Genomic DNA, 22,411 nt, shown 5'->3' on the forward strand with positions numbered 1-22,411 from the left:
GTGCATTGCAGCACCCAGGTGGTCCCTCACAGGCACCCACAGAATCCCCAATCTGTACATTAAAAAATTAATGAAAATGAAAAGGACTCTTATCTCACAAGTGCCAAATCTTGTTGAGATATCAGCGTTGCCTCCAGAGATCTCAGGAGGCCATCAAGGTCTTGAAGGGGAGATGGTCAAAGTCTCGCAAGATTTGGACCCTTTTAATTTCTTTTTTTCTTTTTAAATTGCAGCCTGTCCTGCCACGGACATCACACAGTGGTGCCTGTTGAAAAGTTGGCTGGCTCTGCCCTGATGAGTAGAAAGGTTGTTAGAAGTTTATGGGTCATAAAGTGAATTAGTGATTTCTCAGCCATAGTTCCTGTACTGTGTCTCTCCTGCACAGTTACTTTCCTTAGCTCAGTGATCATGTAGCTTAGAGAACTGGGAATAGAGAAAGGCTCCGTTGTGTGTCTTCATCCAATCAGTCTCTTTTGCCCTGATTCAGTTTGGTCTGTGTGCCGGTGAGACAGACTTGGGGATGGTAAATCGGCCTACCCCATACCCCTAAATGTTAAATTTCTGTTTTGTAGCCATGGGCACCGTCTTGAGGCATTCACAGATTACAAGCAAAAGAATCACTCCAAGATTCATGTGCTTCTCTTTGTAGGTTCTGTGGGGAAGAACATGGCGAGTAAAATGAATGTGTACATTTCCAGCAGTGCTGGTGTCAGATGGCAGGAGGTAAGGAAATACCAGGCCCTCTTCTGGGGCAGGGGGCATTCCTGTAGCTCAGGAGGCATTTAAACACTGGGAAAAGAGCTGCGCCGCAGCTGACGATGCCTCAACCTTGTGTTTCTGGGGCTCAGCAGGTTCCACCAGAGCAAACGCAATGGGGAATGTTGGCTCTGTTTTCATTTGATTTCCAAGCAGGGCCATGCAAGTAGGTCCTTGTTCACTACCTTTCTCCTGACCTTGCCCCTTCCTGACGCTTTGACCCACCACTCCCATCATCCCCAGCTGGCATAACCAAAACTGTGTTGCCTAGGGTTGTAGAAACTATCCTGGTTGTTTCTTTTAGTCTGGTCAAACCAAGACATTAACTGACGCTAGGCTTAAACTCCAGCGCCTCTTTCACCCTCGCGGCTTGGTTTAGAAAACCAGTAAAAGAATGTGCATGAATTGCAATCAGGGCAGCAACTCCATGCCTTTTATAACCCAGTGGATCTGGGTTTGGCGGATCTGCACTTTCGTGCAGGCCCGGATCGCAGCACCTCTAGGCTGATGAATCAGGCCCAACCCTCTTCCAGTTGGGAAGCAACACTGCTGCCCGTTTATGGGGAACGGAGTTCGTTGTCCTTTCCTTGCCTGCATCTGTGTCCTAGGTTTGCTTTGGCAAAACGCTAACCCACGTGTATGGGGATGATCTGATCTTTGGCAAGGGAGGGAGGGGAGAGCGCAGGGTGAGCAGCCAAAAGGGTTTGGCCAGCTGCCTTCCCAGTGGGGCTTGGCTCCCATCCCTGCAAGCGCCCTTGGCTGTTTGGGTGGCCTGCTCGGCTACGGGCTTTGCGGAAGGGCTGATCAGATGGTGCTAGTCCGAGCCTGCATTCCGACATCTGCAAAGGGTTTAAATGCTGTGAACAGAGCCACCTCCCCTTCCTCTTTGGGGGCGGTGCGGGTTTGGTTTGGCTCTCGCCGAGTCTGCGAAGAGGAAGGCAGCGAACAGAAGGCAGGGATTTTTTTTTTCTTGCTTGGCCTCTGGGCTCACCAAATGCAAAAACGTCTGGGAGCAACTGATTACTCCCTCGTGCGTTACGGCTGTCAAGTACTGGGGCTTCCAGCTGAAATCGAGTCCAAGACATCTGGATAAGCAGAAAATCCTAACATCTAGATCTTCTGATTTCCACCAGCCAAAACTGAAGGTGCCAAGAGCTTAGCTTGGCTTTTTCCTTATCTGGTGCTTTCCAGATGTATTAGACTTGAGGAAACAGTGGGTTTCTGGAACATTTGAACATATATCCAGTTTTGCTTAACTTTTCAGAGAGGAGGAGTTCCAGTTGCATGATGCATTGATGGGAAAAATGGCAATTAGAATCAGCCTTGGATGGATTTCTTAGAGCAAGCAGGAACATGGATGTTGACTTTCAGAATGCCCTATGAATTTACCTGTGCATGCGTGTTTATATTTCTCTCTTGGTACACAATACTCATCTGAAACGTGCCATGGCAATCCTGGACCAGTGCCTTTGTTTGCTTCCTCTCTCAGGTCCTGTCCGGGCCCCATTATTATTCTTGGGGAGACCACGGAGGCATCCTCATGGCCGTGGCGCAGGGGGCAGAAACCAACCAGCTGAAGTAAGTAAGGCTACCAACAATTCTGCCTGAGCTAGCAGAGTCATAAATCGGGATAATTTATCTTCCACCAGATTTGCTTTAAGCCACCTGAGAGAATGGAAAAGGAATCTTGATATTCATTATCTAAATCTTTCTAGGTGGAGAATTTGAAGACCTGAGAAATGAAACCACTTCTTTTGAGGGTCAATTGCACTTAAGTCCCTATAGCCAAAGTTTCCAGCAGATTGGGTTCATGTCCAAATGAGCAATCTAATTTGAAACTCAGATTTGAAATACAGCGTTTGTAGGAAGAAGCCCCAATCACCTCCCCTTTCCAGCCTCCAGTAAGGAAGAAACTGTGGGAGATGATTGAAAGAGACAGCAGATCTCTGACCCAGTCTCCTTAATAATGCACTTTGAAAAGCTTCCGGAAAGTCCTTGAGGTGGTTTTCAAAACATGCATGAGGGTAACTTTTTGATGGTGACACCAAGATTGTGGTGGTCCTCAATTTTAGTTTTAAGCTTTATTACAAGCCAAAAAATTACTGTTAGCTTTGAACAGGAGTCAAATCTCAGCCAGAACAACTTCTGCTGGCTTTTGGGGAAGAGATGGAGATGAATGGAACGTAAAAGGCCTCTGCGTTGGTTGGATTTCCCTTTTGTCAGGGGCCTTGAAGGGCCTTGCCCTGGTTCAGTTTTAGCCTGTATTGCAAGGGTGGGCAATTTGCACCCCAATTCCATTTCACAGCCCCCCACCATCCCCCAGAATGTACTGCTGAAATTTGGCAGCAAGTTTTCAATTTCCAGGAACATAATTTTTCAGGTTTCAGATCGAGAGGGGTAAAACAGGCACGTAATGTCACTGCAGGTCTTGATGGGCCCAGTGTGCCTTGAAACAACTTACCTGTCTTCCAACAGGAAACAAAAAAGAAAATCAGCTCATAGTTCTTGCATCACTGGCTATATCCTGAACTTAGGGGCAATTAGCAAGAAACAGGGGCTATCAGAAGCAAAAGTTGCTGGATTGGAGCATGACTGAGACCAAGGTGGTGGTCGATGCATCCTTGCCATTCTTTCTGCGTAGGTACAGCACGAACGAAGGAGAAACCTGGAAAACCTTCACGTTCTCGGAAAAGCCTGTCTTTGTTTATGGCCTGTTGACAGAACCTGGGGAAAAAAGCACCATCTTTACTATCTTTGGATCCTACAAAGAAAATGGGCACAGTTGGCTGATTCTGCAGATCAATACCACTGATGTCCTCGGTAAGTCAAAGAGTTGACCTCCTGTGGCATTTGTTACACTGACAAGTTCAGTGTAGGCAAAAGCTTGTCTTTGTAGCATGGCATGGTTTTCCTTTCCCTGCTCCCCCCACCACTTAAAAAATAACCCAACCCCACTGCTGATTTCCTAGGGGTGCCTTGTACGGAAAATGATTATAAGCTGTGGTCCCCCTCCGATGAACGTGGGAATGAGTGTCTCCTGGGGCACAAGACGGTCTTCAAAAGGCGAACTCCTCATGCCACTTGCTTCAACGGGGAAGATTTTGATCGGCCATTCCTGGTCTCCAATTGTTCTTGCACGAGGGAAGACTATGAATGGTAAGTCGAGGTCTCTGGTGAGTTGCAGTTGAGAAAAATGTTGGAGGTTGAGGATACTCAAGGTGGAGTCAACCTCTCTGTTGGGGCCATCTAGATGTGTGGGACTGCAGCAACCATAATTCCCAATCTACTTGGAGAGTGAAACCATGGGTAAATTTTGTTAGGCCATGGGAAGGGGGGGGTGTGAATTCCTTATGTGTCTAGTTTAATACCCATTGTGTATTCCCTAAATTTACTTAGTTTCATATATCCTCTCCTTTAGTATTAATTGTAAGCAGTGGTCAACTAGAGATCGGAGGTCAGGAAATGGGCTACCTTAGACCGCCGTAAAGATTTTAAATTCCCTTCTTATGCACCTGAAACTGCCTTTCCCCCCATTTTCTAGAAATTGTAGTCATGCTTTCCTGCCACTGTGGGTTGACACTCCCCCCCTAGATGTCACAATTTATAAACCAAAGAAAACCAGCCACCAGCCCTCAGAAATCAAGGAAAACATAATCACAAAATCCTGGTTCTGTCCAGTTTGCATTATAACCGCCCGCCCCCCCCCCAGGGCAGACTTCAGGCAGCCAATGAAAAATCAAACTGGTCATCTTCACAACTCCCCTCCCATGCTGAGATGGAGCTGGTTAGGGTTGAAGAAAGGTACGCAAGAAAGAGGGTTAATCCTAACCCTTTCCTTATTTAATCCGTCTACCTCTGCTGCCATAAAATGGAGGGACAGAAGTCAAGACAGTAGCCGTGACTGTGTGAGCGAAGACCTGTCGCCTTTTTTTACATGCAGTGCAACACATGGTTGCACAGTTATGGGTGCCCTCTGAACCTGTATAGATGCCCTTGGGTGCTCTGCGGGTGATACTCCTATTTAACTGCTTGCAGTTCCTGAATGGGGGACGCGGTGGCGCAGCAGCTTAATGACGCCGAAAGTTGCCGGCCAGAAATGGCTGACGCTTCGGCGGTTCGAGTCCAGCCTTCGCGTTAAACAGGGTGAGCTCCTGTTTCCTCCCCCCAGTTCCTGTCAACCCAACAGTTCGAAAAAAAAACTTACGTGAGTAGATAAATGGGGACTCTCACTCCGGTGGGAGGAAAAATGCTGGCGTGGTGCCTTGCAAAAAAAGGAGTGGGGAGTAGTTGCCGGTAAGCGCGAAAAACCGCGTGCGCCCGAAAAGGGCGCTAAGCAACGGAAACCCCGCCTCCTGCGCTCGCCAGCTGGGCTCTGCCCTAGGAAGGAGGCTCTGGCAAACCACTTCCGAAAAACAGTTGCCTTGAAAACTGCAAAGGACTTGTCCAAAAGCAGTCACTGCAGGGTCAGCCATGACTGAGCGCAGACAAAAAAAAAAAGTTCCTGAATACTTGCTCTCCTGGCGTTTGAAACAAATGTGCTTGTAATGGTATGTGGGAAAGACCTTGGGAGACAGGCCAAGAGATGCTGCTAAGGGAACAGTCAGATAACAGACAGCATAGCCTGCAGCTGGATATTGGGTGGGGCAAAAGGCTCAGGAGAGACCCTCCCTAGTTTCTTGGGCTGTAAAGGAGACCGGCAGAGATGGGGGGAAGAATTACACTTTCAGACTTGCAAGATTCTGTCGATGTAGCTTTACAGTAAAGTAGAATGAGCTCATCTGGCTCTGATTCCTATCTGGTCTACCTGGTAAGGCGGGCAGTTCATTACAACAACCACTAGAAGAAATATTATGCTTTGCTCTCCTCCTTTTCTTTTAGCGATTTCGGCTTCAAGCTAAGCGAGGACCTGTCGTTAGAAGTGTGCATTCCGGATCCTGAGTTTGGCGGCAGATCTTTTTCTCCTCTGGTGCCATGCCCGGTTGGATCAACTTACAAGAAGACACGGGGGTAGGTCACGTGGGCTGGGGCAAGGTTGATCGTGCTTGCTTGCAAAGATTTTTGAGAGAAGCAGAAATATAATCTTCAAGATAAAGTTCTGTTCTAAAAAAGGAATGATTTACTGAGGTGGAGATAACTGCGTGCTAGTGACCGTCTAGATCAGGGTTCCTCAACCTTGGTGACTTGAAGATGTGTGGACTTCAACTCCCAGAATTCCCCAGCCAGCATGGCTGGCTGGGGAATTCTGGGAGTTGAAGTCCACACATCTTCAAGCCGCCAAGGTTGAGGAATCCTGGTCTAGATAGTTTTATCTGAACAGGATACATTCCTGTATGTCACAGGCAATTAAGTAAATTAAACGTAATAAAAGAATTAAAAGCGTTGTAAAACAATAAATAATCTCCCGATAATGTAGTCAAACCAAGATGAAAATTGAAGTCAAAACAGCACATAAAACATGGTATTGACATAAAATCGAGATAATTGGCTAAAAGAGCTTCTGTAGAGGAGAAGTTAAGGTGAAAAAAAAAAGGATTCTAGGCTTTTCTTAAAGCTTGTCAGAAAAGCAGCAATTATAATTGCAATTACCTGTATTCAGAAGATGATTGTAATTTATCCTTAAAGTGGGGAGGGTAACACTAGCGCGTTGCCTGCATTCACACAACATAATTAAGCTAGCTATGAATTAACCCATTAATCAAGTGATCTGAGCTCACCCTATGTGCTAAGCCACAGAAATGTTTAATCAAATTTAAGCCTAACTGAGGTTAGCATGTTGTGCCAATACAGCTTTGAGATGATGAGAAAAAGTAGGGCTTGGGTTCAAGTCCAGCCTCAGCCCTGGAGCTCACTGTCTTGGGCCAGTCTCTCTTTCTCAGATCGGCCTACCTCACGGGATCATTGTGGAATAAGACTGGAAAAAGAGCAGTGTCCAGATGGAGTTGTTAGAGAAAAAGCAGGACGTAAATCAAACAAATCCATTCCTAACCACGATGACACCAAAATGGTGAAACATGAGCCATGTCTCAGGGTCTGCCTTTTCCCACTTGCATTACAACATTGCATGCAGGTATGGAAGGGTTGGGATTTGTGTCGCTGTGTTACAATGCACGTGTTATCTCTTCCCACCTATCTGCAGAAGCTAATGCAATTAATTGTTGTATTACCTGCAAAAACTTTTTGTAGGGCGCTGATGCCCTTTAAAATCCAAACAGGTTGCAGAAAATAATTTGTCATCTACGTAGGGTAAGAGAGCCTATTCCCAGTGCTGTTAAACTGATAAGGGCACTCAGGTTGCAGCCGTGGTATTTCTGACAAAACTCTCTGTTTTATTGATGTTAGTTACCGCAAGATATCAGGGGACACGTGTTCTGGGGGTGACATAGAGGCCCGGTTAGAAGGGGAATCTGTACCCTGTCCATTAGCAGGTAAGTCAGGGCTGGAGGCTCTTGTTGCAGAAATAGTATTAATCAAAGTTGTGGGGTATGTAGATCAGCAAGATAAAGTCTCCCTTGAGTTAAGCTTGACTCCTGCTAACTAATAAACATGTGCTTCATTCTTTTGAGATCAGCCAAAACAGACCAGGGGTTGTTGCCTGCTAAGACAGTTGATCAGTAGCTTTGATTAAATGATTGGGAAACGTCTACTGCATCATTCAGGCAACATTTTTTAAAAAAAGAAATTAAAATTAGTTGAAATAAAAAGGACTTAAAATTGTCCAAATGACAAACACTGCAAGATAGGAAGGAGGGTTCCTCCTTTTCTTAAAATAAAAATACGTATTGGGGGTGAAAAATGGGTACTTGACAATGTAGCATATGGTTAAAAAAAAGTTTGCTTGGTTATGCTTACATCTTAGCCATTTTTTGGAGGAAAATAAAAACTTTTCAGTCTTTACATCAGCTAGAAATGATGCTATAGAAGCAGAATCTTCACAGTCATCCCTTTAGGACATTAGATCTCAGTAAATGCTCCTTCCCGAATGTAAAATTTCTGGTTCAAAACATTGGTTGGCCAATTTTTCTGCAGAGGAGAATGAGTTCATCTTGTACTCGACAAGGTACGCCATCCACCGGTACGATCTCTCCTCTGGTCTCAGTGAAGAGTTGCCTCTGACCGGGCTGCGTGGGGCTGTGGCCCTTGACTTTGATTACAACCATAACTGCCTATACTGGGCTGATGTGACTCTTGACATTATCCAGGTTAGTGACTTGCATGGGCTCCTTTGTTGCAAGGTAATTCTACCTTGCCACTGGATTTGAAGGTGGCTGAAGAAGAAAGCATGCAACACATTGTAAACCCTAAGCAGCTGTTTTTCAGGTTTTCCAAGCTGAAAACCCAAAGGAAGTGTTCTCTAAGTTTTGTTTCAAGGGTAGAACAAAACTTGGCCTTTTCAGGAAGTTCTGGACATAGCAAACAATCTCAAACTAGTCTGTTTTGGGTTAGGAACAGACTATTTTGAACATTTCAAGCTCGAAACGGAACATGTCTTTCTGGAAGCTTTGTTCTGAGGTTGGAACAAAACTCTCAAGGCATTTTGAGGTTTGTTGAGGTGGGACACAAGAGGGCCGTGACTCCAATGGGCTTTTTTGTTCCAGTTTCTGATTTCTTGGACATCCCAAAGGAAGAAAATTCTGTGCCAGGGGAAAATTGGCAAGACTGTTTTTAAGAGAGTGGAGAGGAGGGTTAGTAAGGAAAGAAGATTGACAGAGCAGGAAATCAAGCCTTCTGTTTCAGATAATGGCTTCTATTTAGATGGGGGTTTAGTCCCATTGAGTTTGGGGGCTGGCTCAAAGTCACTTACTCAGGTTTCAATGAGACAGGAAAAGTTCTTGGGGAAATGTTGGAAATGCAAGATTTTTTTTAGCTTGTTCCTCCAACACAAATGAAGAAATCTGGTGTCAGATTTGCAGGCATCTCTCTCTCATTTAGATAATTCCTCCTAATTCTGATACTTCCTCCAAAGATCTCCTGTATCCATCTGGAACTGGGTGGTAGAGAAAAAGTGGGATATAAAGAAAAATGTGGGTGTTTGTTGCTTTCTGTAGTTGACCCAGAAGGAAAAGCCTCCAGGTGTTACTGCAACCTCTTCTAACTTGAGCACCAGTAATGGCTGGAAGTTCTGGGAGGTGCAGTCTTAAGACGTCTAGAGGCTGTGAAGTCAGTGGACGTTCTCCACCACTTGTTCCTATCCTGCTGGTCTTAGCTTTAGGGATTCCCTCTTGGGTTTTGCTGGCATCAGACCTGGCAGTTGACTTCTTTGATGGCTCAGATCCATTGTGCTTATTTTCAGCGCCTGTGTCTCAACGGAAGTTCTGGGCAGGAAGTTATCATTGGCACTGGCCTGGAGACTGTTGAAGCGTTGGCCTTCGAACCCATCAGTCAGCTGCTCTACTGGGTGAATGCCGGCATTCCCAAAATTGAGGTATGCCTCTTTCTGCTTGTAGGAAACAAGCCAGGAACTCAAGAAGGGAGCCTATCACTCAAGCAGAGCTCCACCCCAAATACGGAGCACAGATCAGTGTTTCTCAACCTTAGCAAGTTTAAGATGTCTGGACTTCAACTCCCAGAATTCCCTAGCCAGCATGGCTGGCTAGGGAATTCTTCTGAGTTGAAATCCAGACATCTTAAAGTTGCCAAGGTTGGGAAACTCTGGCGTAGATGATCCTTCCCACTGAGGAAAGCCAATTTCTTGAACTTTTGCTGTGTGTATTTGGGATTTGTGTCCTCTATAGCAACAGAGTTGGTGGCAGAGGACAGATGTAAAAGGGCTTGCACAATGGGGGTTAATTACTTCTAATTAACCTTGTCTTTGCCCTTGGCAGTTCTAAGGTGTGGGTGGGGAGAAAATAAATCTGGATTTATTGACTGCCTGCTGGGGCTTTGCATTAACATAATACAAATCATTAGCGTTAGCAAGATGAGAATAGCTTCCTTTGGCTTCTAAATGAAGCCAAAGAAAGAAACAAGAACCGGATTCACATTGTGTGTGCTAAGTGGTGGCTTGTTTTAAACATAGTTTACTGAATTATTCATAACAGGCCGCATTTGTACATCAAGCTGAGACAATAAACCATGGTTTGCAAATCACAGTGGCTTGGTATAATATGGGCTAGATTCCAGTCCTTGTGGTACTGACACTGCCCAGGACAGCAGATAGTGTAAGCATAGATGCTATGGTTGGTACACCTTCCTTTTTTGTTTTCACTCTCAGACTAGAGAGCTACAAGTGTTAATTTGACTGGCCCTCATGCTAGAGGCCTCAAGACCTTCCCCCAGAGTGGGGTGTTGTATCATTCTGTATTGTATTACAGTGGCTATCAATACTGACGTGTTTTGTTCTTGTTGGAATTCTTCAGAAATTCATTGGAGCTGGTCAACCCTCCTTAGGTTGGACATACAAAAAATAAGATAAATAATAACCTATGGGACTACCCATGCCTGATAAATTCCAGCAAGGACGAAACCAACCGTGTAGTGCCTCCTAGTGGGTCAGTAATGATAATAGTCATAGTACTCGAATTTGTGGTCTTCACACAGGTTGCCAACCCAGACGGGGACTTGCGTCTTACCATTTTAAACTCCTCAGTCCTTGAGCGACCCCGGGCCCTAACTCTGGTGCCCAAAGAAGGGTAAGTAGGAAGGCTTTGAGTGCTTCCTCTTAAGGCTTGAAAGGGACAGCCCCTGTGGGCAGTTTCACAGGGTAACTTTGAGGATGAAGATCCAAGGGCAAGAATGAAACCCATTTATGCAAAGTATAAAATTCATATTTGGGGAGGGGGGAACAGCACATTCTCCCCTCCACCCCCATGGCCTGGGCAATCTGGCAGAAATTTGTTTGTAGAAAAAAGTCAACTTCAGAGGAGTTTCAGTTTCTGTTTCCTGTCCAGGGTTCATGGTTGTTCTCGATAGTTTGACTCATCCTGACACAAATTAGATTTAGATTCTCAGTGTTCCAGCACACTGAACACACCACAAACATCCATTCCCACCCTGTGTTCTGTCCTGTGTTGACTGAAATTACAAAGCAGCTGTCCTAGCTGAAATTTTGCAAGAATTCAAGCTTGCATCCTTCTTGCTTAAATTTATCTGAACCATCAGGGAATTCCACTATAGGTAGTCCTTGTTTAGTGACCGTTCGCAGTTATGATGGTGATGAAAAAGTAATTTTATGACCAATCCTCACATTAATGACCTGTGAAGCAAAGGAAAGCTGATGTAAGATCGTAAGCATAGTTGCGGTTTCACTTCCCTTAATGACCGAGTTGCTGGTCCCAATTGTGGTTACTAAACGAGGACTACCTGTATGCTTAATCTTAGCCCTAAGGCCAAGCTAAGAGCAAATCTAAAAAACCTCCCTTGAAGAAGACCTCTCAACTTCAGATTGGTGGGTAACATTCAAGAAGATGAACATCCAAATAGAAACAGCAACAAACAGTAGAAGAGCAAAAGCAGGAGAAGGTGTCTTCTGTAAAGACTGGGTTTTTCTTCAGTCACTAACTAGTCATATCCCCTGATCTTGTTTGTTTTCTCTTTGGCTTCAGAGGACTTGCAGCCAGGGCCCCAAAGCAATCATCCAGAAAGCTGAATCTCATATCTTGAGACTTCTGTATGTTGAAAAAAATCCCTAAAATAACCAGGAGAGATACATTCGGTCTTAGTTCAGGCCTGACTTAAGTCTCATGTTTTTCTTGTATCTCTTGTTTGTGATGACTTACATTCCCAGACTGATGTTCTGGACAGACTGGGGGGATTTCCGGCCTGGTATTTATCGAAGTGAAATGGATGGCTCCTCTGCTTCTTGCATTGTCTCCGAGGGAGTGAAGTGGCCAAATGGGATTTCAGTGGATGATCATTGGATCTACTGGACGGAGGCCTACATGGACAGGATTGAGAGGGTTGACTTCAACGGCATGCAGAGATCAGTCATCTTGGATAGTCTTCCCCACCCCTATGCAATTGCTGTGTTTAAGGTACTTCTGGAACATCTACGATAGAGCAGGCATTATCAATCTAGTACCCTCTAGGTGTTAAAAAGAGTTGTGTTTGACTCCTAGTGCCTTTATGGACACATCCATGTCGCTTTCTTGCCAATAGGATGAAACCAAGGTCCTTCTTCTAGAATTTTTTAAAATTTCCCACTCTAACTTACAGTTCTGGGTTTTCTAAAAGTCCTAACCAGCTCAACCCTGCTTAGCTTCCCAAGTCAGACTAATTTGGCCAGACATATTGGACTTCAACTCCCATCATCTCCAGGCAGCTTATCACTAACCCTCAGAACCACTATGAGTGTGAGGCAGAGCACAGCTGTCCATCCTGGCTTGTTTACTTGCTTGTACAGATCAAAGCAGGAGCAAGAGGGGTTGTATGCACTAGCATAATTACTCATGTCATAGCTTGAATGTGAGGTATGATCTTGGCTTAATGTTGCATGTGAAGCCAACTCATATATGTGAATTATGAATTTAATAGAGGTTAAGCATTATCGCTAAGCATTTGCAAAATTAGCACGGTTTGCTTGTATGGTTCTGTCTTTCATCTACCTCCATGTCTGGTCCTCCACTGAATGTTTAAAAGAGTGAAGGTTTGCTTTATTTTTCTTCCCAGAATGAAATCTATTGGAATGATTGGTCGCAATTGAGCATTTTCAGAGCCTCCAAGCATAATGGGGCCAGAATGGAGACACTGGTTGACCATCTGAATGGTGTGATGGACATGAAAATCTTCTACCATGGAAAGACCGCAGGTATTTCTGGGCCACCAAGAAATGTGGCCTTTAATTCTCTGCCACAGCTCCCTTGAATGTTAAGAACCAGACTTAAATTGTATGTAATTCCATATTTCAAGTTTGAAGGGCTTCAGTGGAAGGTAATATGCATTAATACTCTCATTTGTGGATATGTAGGCAATTGTGATGGAAGGCATGAGTGGGGAGGATTCTGGAAGGGAGCTTCAAGGTTACAGGCAGGGGGAGTGACATTCCAAGCATCTCCTCAGCCCCCAGCTGGACTGTGTGAAAGTAAGGAGGAAGAAACTGGCCCTTCCCTAAGGGCTTGATGGTTATAGTTGCTCTTGTTGGGGAATTAAAGTTAGTCTGGTGAGATTCTGTCTATTAGGTGCAAGCTAATAAAGAAGCTGAGCTGATTTCTGGACTCTCTCATGTGATTCTTGGGCTGAACCTGACAGCAATAAAGTGATTCTGGGGAGAGATGCAGAATATGGCAGGGACAGGAGGCTCTAAATTTCAGTTGTTTGGAAACTTGATGAATGGTGTGAGTTCTTCCCAGCGGGCTGCTGCTGAAGTCTGAGCTCTGTCTTACAGCAGACACAGTGCTAGGAACCCTATTTGGAAACACAGCTTCCCTAACCTGATGCCCTCTCATACAGATTACAACTTCCATCACCTCCAGTTGAAATGGTATTGTAGTCCACTATTCCTGTGAAGAATCACCTTGAGGAAGACTGTTCTTACTCCTTTGCTCTTGGGCTGTAGTTTTATTGAATTGTTAGAACTTTGGATGTGTGTAGGTGTTTAATTTGTTTATGATATAACTTATATCCTCCCAAATCAATAGATGCAGGCAGTTTACATTAATTCCAAAGCAACAACATTAAGATGGTGTCAAGTCCCTAGCACTTGGCCATTAAAACCAAGAAAGGTTGATTCTCACAGTCAGATTTATTGAAAGAAAAGGGGGTTAGGTTATAGAATCTTGGAATTTGTGTATATTAGCCCCCATTTATTAATAAGTATGTTAAGGAGGGGCCTCCTTGATGACCATGATCTTCTTTCTAACTGTCTCTTGACTTATGAGGAAGCTTGGTTTCATTTTAGAAGCTATGAATGGAATGTCCATCTGTTCTTGTTCGGCAATATTTCGCAAACATCTATTCTGGTTTCCAGGCCCATAGAATTCCTTTACAGATGGAAATAGACCAGCCTGCTCAAAAGAAAGGACCAATAGTCTGTTTTGTAGAGCAGAAACAGAAAAGAAAAAGAAACAGAAGAAAATTTAAGAATTGTTTCTATGCATAGGGCTTGAATCATAGTAGTTGCTGACATTCTTTGGTTACGGCTTTCTAACTTTCTTCCATAAACTTCAGGGCATTATTTAGCTTCTGACTATTATGCCACGGGCCCCAAAAATTAACAGAGCAAGGGATAAAAGCTGATATTGATTTCACTGAAGGTTAATTAAGATTATCAGTTGCAATGAATATGAACTTTTTCCCCCCTGAAGGAAATAATTTTCCCTTTTGAGTATAATTAAAAACGATACTTCAGTGGCAACTCTTGAAGGCAACATGTTCTCCTGAAGCTTGGTTTACAAAGTCCCTTCCTTCTCCTTCTCCCCTCCGGACAGGAGAGAATGCGTGCATGGACAAGCCGTGCAGCCTGCTGTGTTTGCCCAGGGCTAACAATAACCAGAGCTGCAGATGCCCCGACGGGGTCTCCAGCCATATGCTTTCATCAGGGGAGGTGAGATGCGATTGTCCACCCAACTATCACTTGAAGAATGGCACCTGCGTCAAAGAAGGTGAGGAATATATCTGGATGCTGTTATGCATTATCTCGGACTGGATGCCAGAAAAGTGCTTCTGAGTGCGTGAGGATGCAAATGGAACCCCTTGAAAGCATCTGCATCTTTTCTCCAGGATCATGAGGCAGTGCAGGATCCTGGGAAATGGTGCAGCTTGTTTAAAGAGTTGCAGACAAAGGGTAGCCTTGTGTTTCTGCCTGGGCCAATTAACCCCCTCCCAACAATTTCCGAATTGTTACACAGCCTTAATACACCTTGTTAGAGTCTTCTGGAGGGGTGCAAAACAGTTCATGTACGGTTCATGTTGGTTCGTGGTGGTTTGTTTCTGATCCAAGACAGTGTTTGGTTAGATATGGAATGAAACAGGGCTGTTTTGTTCTGGATTCAGTTGTTCTTGGCAAAAGTGTCTGGGGAGAAAAAAGTGGGAGAAGCCAAAGACATTGAAAGTGGTTGGGAGAAAGAGATGAAGGGAAGAGAAGATGCTAGGAAGAGTTAGGGAAGCAGGTGGGTTCATGGGGCGCTGGGAGTTGCTGAGGGGAGGAGTGGTTCGAATTGCCCACAGAACATCTCCAGGGTCCCCAGCAGTTTTGTTTGGACTGAAACCCAGAATAACTAAACATCCAGGTTTTCTTTCTACCAGAATTGCAACTTATTTGGGGTGTTTTGGCAGAACTTCCAGAATGCGATGTGTTTGCTTCAGATTTGAAACCCATGGCGTTTGCTTCGGATTTGAAACAAAACACATTTTCCATTTCGTATATGCTTTTAGAGATGCCCCAAAGAGAGGTTTGCAAGCTTTATTTGTTTGTTTGTTTGTTTGTTTGTTTGGATTTATGGAGCCGCCCATCTCACAAACGTGACTCTGGGTGGCTTACAATAACATAGATAAACCAAATAAGATACCTCGTGTAAAATAAAAAAACACATAGCTGCCAAGCATCCTAAAATATCCATCAACAAAGCCAAGAGATGGGCTCTATCACACATTCAGGGCCAGCAGGGACGGGGCTAATGTAACCTTAGATGGAAAGATGTTCCACAAGCTGGGCACCACAGCAGAAAAGGCCCTCCTCCTTGGCTCTGCCAGCCAACACCCAGAGCACGCCCCTTTTACCAGACCGAGTGGCACAGGTAGAAGCAACTGGTCCCATAAGTGGCCCAGTCACAAGCCATGAAGAGCTTTAAAAGTGACTACCAGCATCTTGAATTGCATCTACAAGCGCCCTGGACTTCACTGAGTGAAGCCTCTGGACACATCATCTTGGAGAGCTGTTATGAAGCTTCTTCACCACAAAGGCTGTTTTTGGGAAGCCTTCTTGCAGTGCTGGGAACTGGGATTGTTGGCTAAATGCTGCTGTGGTACGCATTAGATTCAGGTTGTATTTCCTTTTGAATGGTTGTTGATTCTCTCTGCTGGTTTCCTCACCTGCGTCTCTCTGTTGCCGGCATCCAGAAAACACCTGTCTCTCCAACCAGTACAGATGCTCAAATGGGAACTGCATTAATAACATCTGGAAATGTGACAATGACAATGACTGTGGGGACATGAGTGATGAAAAGAACTGCCGTAAGTCATGCGGATACTTGTAGGGGGACGGGGGAGGCTTTGCATAGGTGCATGATCAAAACCAGCCCCTCTTCAAAGAAGTTTACAGTTGTCAGTTTTGACACGCAACACATCTACAGTGAGGAAAGGGCTAACAGCCTTTTTGGTTAGGGTGTTGTTCAGGTTAAGGCAGTGTTGTCCAAACTTGACCACTTTAAGATGAGTGGACTTCAACTCCCAGAATTCCCCAGCCAGCAATGAAGTCCACTCATCTTAAAGTGGCCAAGTTTGGACAACACTGGGTTAAGGAAAGGAAATTTGAGGATCGTGCTGGACATTGCAGGACACAGCATGGGCATTCTAAAAGTGGGTGTGGACAAATTTGGGGAGAGTTTTTCTGTCTTTAAGAGATGAAATGATGCATTGGAGTTTCTGCAGAACTTAAACTGGACATGTTGTCCTTCAACCCTTTCCTCCATTAGACCTTCCTGTCCACCCTAGGGGGCCTGGTGGCTCTGAAATGACTCCTGGTGGGCCTACTTTAATGTTGATGGTGCTGCTGATGTCTCAAAATGACACGTTGATGATGTTGGAATCCTGTTTTAACAGCAACAACTGTGTGTGACCCTGACACCCAATTCCGCTGCCATGAATCAGGGACCTGTGTCCCCCTGTCTTATAAGTGTGACCTGGAGGATGATTGTGGAGACAGTAGCGATGAGAACCACTGTGGTAAGCTCAGCAGAAGTGCCATAGATCTCTGGGCCTTTTGACACATCCCAAATGTCTCTGTTGACATGGATACAGAAGGACAGATGCATGCAGGTCTCAGGCGTTGCACCTATCTTGCTGGGGGAATATAGTCTGGCACTTGATACCCCATAGAAAACAAGCAAGAAGGACCTTGTGTGAAAAGAGGCACGTTTGTAAACTCAGGATGTGACTCCTGCCATGGTGGATTTTATGTGTGCTACTAGATTTTGTGATACATCACTTGGGTGGAGGCCAAACATCTGGGTGAGGAGGAGGGCTTGTGCAAGGGGGAGAAGTAAAGGAGGGCTTCAACTAATCCTGCAGAAAAACCCACCTCATCTGGCTTCTTTCTTCACCAGTTGACATCACTGAGGTGTTGTCACATGTTACCTAAGCACAACTGTGTCTTTTCTGCAGAAAGGAGATTGTTCTAGAAAGTCTGTGGGAATGGGATGGGTTAGGAGAGACCCAAGAGAAAATTATTGGGTCCCTCCTTCAGACTCAGCCATAATGCTTGGTTTCCAGTCAGCCTAACTGATAGATGTAGCTTGAATCTGAATTTTCCCTGCACCATTTTGTCCTGTTCCTTTCAGAAGCCCACCAGTGTCAGAACGATGAGTTCAGCTGCAATTCGGGGATGTGCATCCGCCTCTCGTGGAAATGTGACGGTGACAATGACTGCCGGGATTGGTCAGATGAAGCAAACTGCACTGGTGAGGGCCCTTTCTTCCTCTCTCTCTCAACGAAAGGATGAAGCCCTTGGTAGCGATTGCTGTTCAGTAGATATCATCTGTTGCAATGTTTACCGCTTCTTTAGAATTTGTTTTATCATATGGAGTGCATCTAGAATTATAATACGTGGTATGTCTAATTTTATAATATGCCATGCTTCTAATTTTATAATATGTGGGACATCTAGTTTTATAATACAAGGCTATGTATTTGTGGCGCCTCAGCTGTTGAAGATACCGCACACATCTTATTTGATTGCAAATTATACTCGGTAGAAAGGACTGACCACTTAGATTTATATTTAAAAAATAAAAAATACTGGAGCAGCCAACAGAAACTTTTCTACTTTTTACAGGGCAAGAGCATGCGTATTACCAGTAAGACTGGACTTTTCATATCAAAGGCAATTACAAAGAGGACAGATTATTTAGACCAGATTGGTGTTGAGTGTAGGGGTGACGGTTTGATATGAACTCGTATCACAGTTTTACTTATATTTACTCATTCTTAGCTGTATGTTTACAATGGCTTTTTATTTTATTTCCTTTATACTTGATATGGTCAATAGACTAAATTGATAAAGTTGATTGATTGATTGATTATATGAGGCACAACGATGGGCTTTCCTCCTGTGTTGTGATCAACTGGATAATAGTACTTCAGAACATCAAAAATGACACCCTGGCTTGGTTTATATATATATTGGGTCTAGTCCTCCCTTAGGGACGAAAAGTGACTAGGAGATTTGGGGCTGGTTGCTCTCTTGCTCAGCCCAAACCACCCCACAGGGTTGCTGTTGGGGGAAATAGGAGGTGGGAGCATCATGTATGCTGCCTTGCACAAAATAAAGATGGGATATAAATCTAATTATACATAAAATTAAATACAATAAAAACAAGCCATCATGAGGGGGCTTGAGTTTAGCTAAGCTTGTGGAAACCTAACCTTTGGGATTGGTAACCCCAGAGTCAGTGGTGTTGTGTGAATCCAGCTGCTAGGATGTGTAAACTATGGTTTGTAGCTTAGCCCAGCCAGTTGTAGCTTATTCAACAGGCAGCTGTTTAACCATGATTTAGTCCAATATGTGAACTGGGTCATTAAGAGGAGATGCTGTTCATAAAGAAGGATGTTAAGGGGATAAGACAAACCAGGATAACATCTAGGGCAGTGTTGTCCAAACCTGGCCACTTTAAGATGTGTGGACTTCAATTCCCAGAATTCCCCAGCCAGCCATGCTGGGTGGGGAATTCTGGGAGTTGAAGTCCACACATCTTAAAGTTGCCAAGGTTGAGAAACACTGATCTAAGGTTTCTTCCAAGTATTTTTCCAGTGCAAAGGAAGGAATGCAGTGTGGAGGAACACATATGCGTTAGGCCACAAAGCCTGTCAGTTTGGCCTGGGTCACACATTACCCTCTAACCACAATGAGACCACAAGGACATTTGCATGGATTCGTCTTGGGGGGTCATGCAAACCCAGCCGTTTGCTCCGTGTCGCCAAATTAGGGTTAAGCAAACCATAGCTTTAAAACAATCTTTTGAGACGGGCTTATTTATTTATCTAACTGGTTCTATGGCCGCCCCACTCTGATTTAGCTGGAGAGCGGCTTGTACCCCTCACCCCCTGCTTTGGATGGGGGCTGAGAGACTTCTATTGAAGGAATGAAGATGCCTGGAGTCGTACCTCACACCTGCTTCGATGACAAACAGATGGCCTGCTTCTAAGCTAACAGGACTTGCCAATTAGAGTCATGCAATGTACTGTTTTATGGTGCACCTCTGGTTGCGTCCCAGCCTGTGACAGCTTCCGAGATGGAGCAATCAGTAATCAAGTGGCATCAATAAGGCTGGGCTGATTTCTCTGTGCCTGGTGCCTGGACAGGAGACTCTTCCAAAAAGACCTGCTTGGTTTGATGTTCTGTTCTTAAGCTCTGGCTTGAGATGATCTGAAATTATTTTCAAAAGGGCCCCTCTGCCGGCTTTGCAGGTTGAGATATGACTCTTACTGGAAAGTAATTACTTTTCACAGTGAATACTTAATAGAATATTACCTCCAGAAGAGCATAATCGCTTAGAACAGTGTTGTCCAAACTTGGCCACTTTAAGATGAGTGGACTTCAACTCCCAGAATTCCCCAGCCAGCATGGCTGGCTGGGGAATTCTGGGAGTTGAAGTCCACTCATCTTAAAGTGGCCAAGTTTGGACAACACTGGCTTAGAATATTGTAAAAATATGTCATTCTCATGCTGGTGTAAGCAGCAGAGAACTTAGGATGGTGAACTTGATTCTCCTTCCTGGTAAAAACAGAACTGAAATATGTAATGAGACTAAGATGGAAGGGCCAGAATGGCTGAAAAAACCAGGTATGTTTATTTTGTACCCAGAGCTACTCAACTTTGTATTTCCATGCAACAATATGAACTTCTTTAAGGCTTCTAGGATTACACTCCACAAGTCCTAGGAGAAAAGACAAAGTTATCAGGGCTCTTTAGCATGAAGTTTTGGATAAAACAGATGTTTGGGAAAATACAGGTGGTTGAGAAAAAGAACAGCAATACATTTAATTTCTTCCTGTAGAATATTAGAATTCAAAATTACCCCATCAAATTGATACTGGGCAGGGAAAAAAGCCACCTTTCTTTGCAAAAGGCATCAGTTAGTGGTGGAATGTACTGCCACAAATATGTTTTGACTGCTGGTTTTGGGAGAAGATTTGGGCAAGTGGAAGAGGAACGGATCTGCCAGTGAGTGTTTGCAATCAGAGCTAAGATCAAAATCTAAGATCAAAGTCTTAGGGACAAATGGCAGGGGAAGACTGTCACTTCCAGGCTTTGCTTGTGAACTGATCGTGATAAGGCTGATCTTGCGTGACAGGCTGAGATGGTCAGCTTGACCTGATCCAATACAGCAGGGTTTATATTCTTGTTACCCAGCAATTGGAAGGGCAGCCAGTTCGACGTTTAAGACAGCTGAGTAATGCCCATTAAATCTTCTCTTTCAGACTGTTTTGGTTTGCAAACACAGCTGGTGTCCTGGAGCTATCTTTAGGTTGGTTGCATTCACACAACAGTCTGCACTTGGTTACTGAATTCACTCATTTTCTAAGTCTTCTTTGTGATGGACTGTTGATCCCTTGTTGGCTGGGTTACGAGAGATTGCGTGCAGCCAGAAGGGGTGCTGTTGCTGATGCTTGAATACTCCTGTTTGCTCCCACAATTTGCTATCTTGATTTCCATGTGCTTCTCTGCCCTTCTGTCCTGTTTTGGCCCCTCCATGCTGGTAAGTCAACAGTCTGTGCTGTGCTTGCTTTTAGCTGTTTATCATACTTGTGAAGCCTCCAGTTTCCGTTGCCAAAATGGGCATTGCATCCCCCAGAGATGGGCCTGTGATGGGGACACTGATTGTCAAGATGGAACAGATGAGGACCCCATCAATTGTGGTAATGGAATTTCTCTCTAGATATAGGCGAATGCTCTCTTTCATTCTGACGTTTAACTTCCTCTTAACGTTGACCACTGTCAGACTTCTCCCAGTGAGCTAGACCAATTAAACAGAAGATCTAGGAACTTTTTGACAAGGTCGCTTTATTATAGCAATGCTAAGATGCAGTTACAAAACTTCCAGTGTATCAAATGTGAGGACTATTTAAACAATCAGTGTTCAAATCTCTTGTGCCTCTTTCTTCAATGCACTCTACATAAATGGCTGGACGCACTTCTCTTTTGGGTAGGTGGATGGGCGGGTAGGGTGATGCAGTTTCCATCTGTTCCTTGTTTTGGTAGTGGCCAGATCTGGTATGAGGCTGTTGGCTTTTGACCATGTGAGAATTAATTTTCATAGCCACCTCATCCTCTACCCAACTCTTTCTGCTTTGGTAGACCAAAGGCATTAGTCTAGGTTTGCTGAAAGTCTCATGAGATTAAAAGTTAAGTTTGGTTTCTTTGTTTCCTTGTGGGATTGAACGGCAGAGAGGAAATGCAATGGTTTCCAGTGCTCGACTGGGATGTGCATCCCTTCTAGCAAGCGCTGCAATGGGGCACAGGACTGCCCCGATGGCTCAGATGAACAACACTGTGGTGAGTGCACTGCAAAGTTATGCCCAGGATGATGGTGGGGTTGCTGGGTGCCCACAAGGAAGTGAAATCTCAGAACTGCCCTAAACATTTGGGAATGCCTTTTAATTACCATTTGCAATTGATCATTTCACTCTGCATGTATGTGCACACTCAGGACTAGATTCTTTTGAGTTTAGATGGCTGGTTGCTTTCTGTATTTTTTAATATTTAATTTTATGAGGATATTTAATTTAATTTTATATTTTAATTTAATTTTATATTTTAATTTAATTTTATATTTTAATTTAATTTTATATTTTAATTTAATTTTATATTTTAATTTAATTTAAATATTTAATTTTATGTGCTGCCCTAGGACTTTTATCTTAAGGCTACTTAAATGTTTGCTAACTACAATGATCAGTAGTTAAAAAAAAATCCTTGATGGAGGGTCCAAAGAAGCCAGAACGGTAAAGCTTTCTTTCCCAATGCTTATCCTCCTTTATCTCCTTCCTCCTTCCCAACCTCGCTGCACCTTGCCACTCTGGAGAATCCCTCTGTACACGCTACATGGATTTCATGTGCAAGAACCGTCAACAGTGTCTGCTGCGCTCCATGGTGTGCGATGGCACGGTGCACTGCCGAGATGGTTCAGATGAAGACCCCTCCTATGCCGGGTGCTGTAAGTAAAGCCGCTGGGAAAACTGGATTCTTGCAAGTAGTTCAGGTGTTAAGACAAGGTGGTTGCAATTCTGGAGAAGCTTCTTTCCTTCGCTCTTAGGCAGAATGGGATAGTGATTGGTATAGTGAGGGAATGAAGTGTGATAGAGAAGGAACTCTATAGGCTGCGCTTAAAAAAGAAAACATGAATGCAATATCTGTGTCAGGACTACTGTAATGTCACTCCCCCTCAACCTGTAGTGTTTCTTAAACTTTCTGCTCTCAGGACCCCTTCCCACTTTTAAAAATTATGGAGGACCCTAAAAGAGCATTTATTCGTATGGTTATATTTATCGATATTTACCATATTAA

General features: G+C 44.2%; 1 protein-coding gene across 2 annotated transcripts in view; it reads left to right on the forward strand.

Moving 5' to 3' along the window:
- SORL1 (sortilin related receptor 1) overlaps window positions 1-22,411 on the forward strand; it is a 78,049-nt gene that overhangs the window by 30,230 nt on the left and 25,408 nt on the right. For both annotated transcript variants that reach the window (XM_088138995.1, XM_088138996.1), the window contains exons 11-28: window positions 650-723; window positions 2,246-2,334; window positions 3,398-3,576; window positions 3,726-3,912; window positions 5,635-5,763; window positions 7,096-7,181; window positions 7,783-7,955; window positions 9,047-9,178; window positions 10,294-10,385; window positions 11,480-11,726; window positions 12,361-12,499; window positions 14,118-14,291; window positions 15,748-15,861; window positions 16,450-16,572; window positions 17,187-17,306; window positions 20,638-20,763; window positions 21,293-21,400; window positions 21,930-22,061. In XM_088138995.1, the coding sequence (XP_087995121.1) occupies window positions 650-723; window positions 2,246-2,334; window positions 3,398-3,576; window positions 3,726-3,912; window positions 5,635-5,763; window positions 7,096-7,181; window positions 7,783-7,955; window positions 9,047-9,178; window positions 10,294-10,385; window positions 11,480-11,726; window positions 12,361-12,499; window positions 14,118-14,291; window positions 15,748-15,861; window positions 16,450-16,572; window positions 17,187-17,306; window positions 20,638-20,763; window positions 21,293-21,400; window positions 21,930-22,061 (2,424 nt within the window). The remainder of the gene's footprint in view (window positions 1-649; window positions 724-2,245; window positions 2,335-3,397; window positions 3,577-3,725; window positions 3,913-5,634; window positions 5,764-7,095; window positions 7,182-7,782; window positions 7,956-9,046; window positions 9,179-10,293; window positions 10,386-11,479; window positions 11,727-12,360; window positions 12,500-14,117; window positions 14,292-15,747; window positions 15,862-16,449; window positions 16,573-17,186; window positions 17,307-20,637; window positions 20,764-21,292; window positions 21,401-21,929; window positions 22,062-22,411) is intronic.

This window comes from Python bivittatus, unplaced genomic scaffold (assembly GCF_059951505.1).
Source record: "Python bivittatus isolate LINGU-HERP-01145 unplaced genomic scaffold, Pbiv_v1 ctg000320_np1212, whole genome shotgun sequence".
Lineage (NCBI taxonomy): Eukaryota > Metazoa > Chordata > Lepidosauria > Squamata > Pythonidae > Python > Python bivittatus.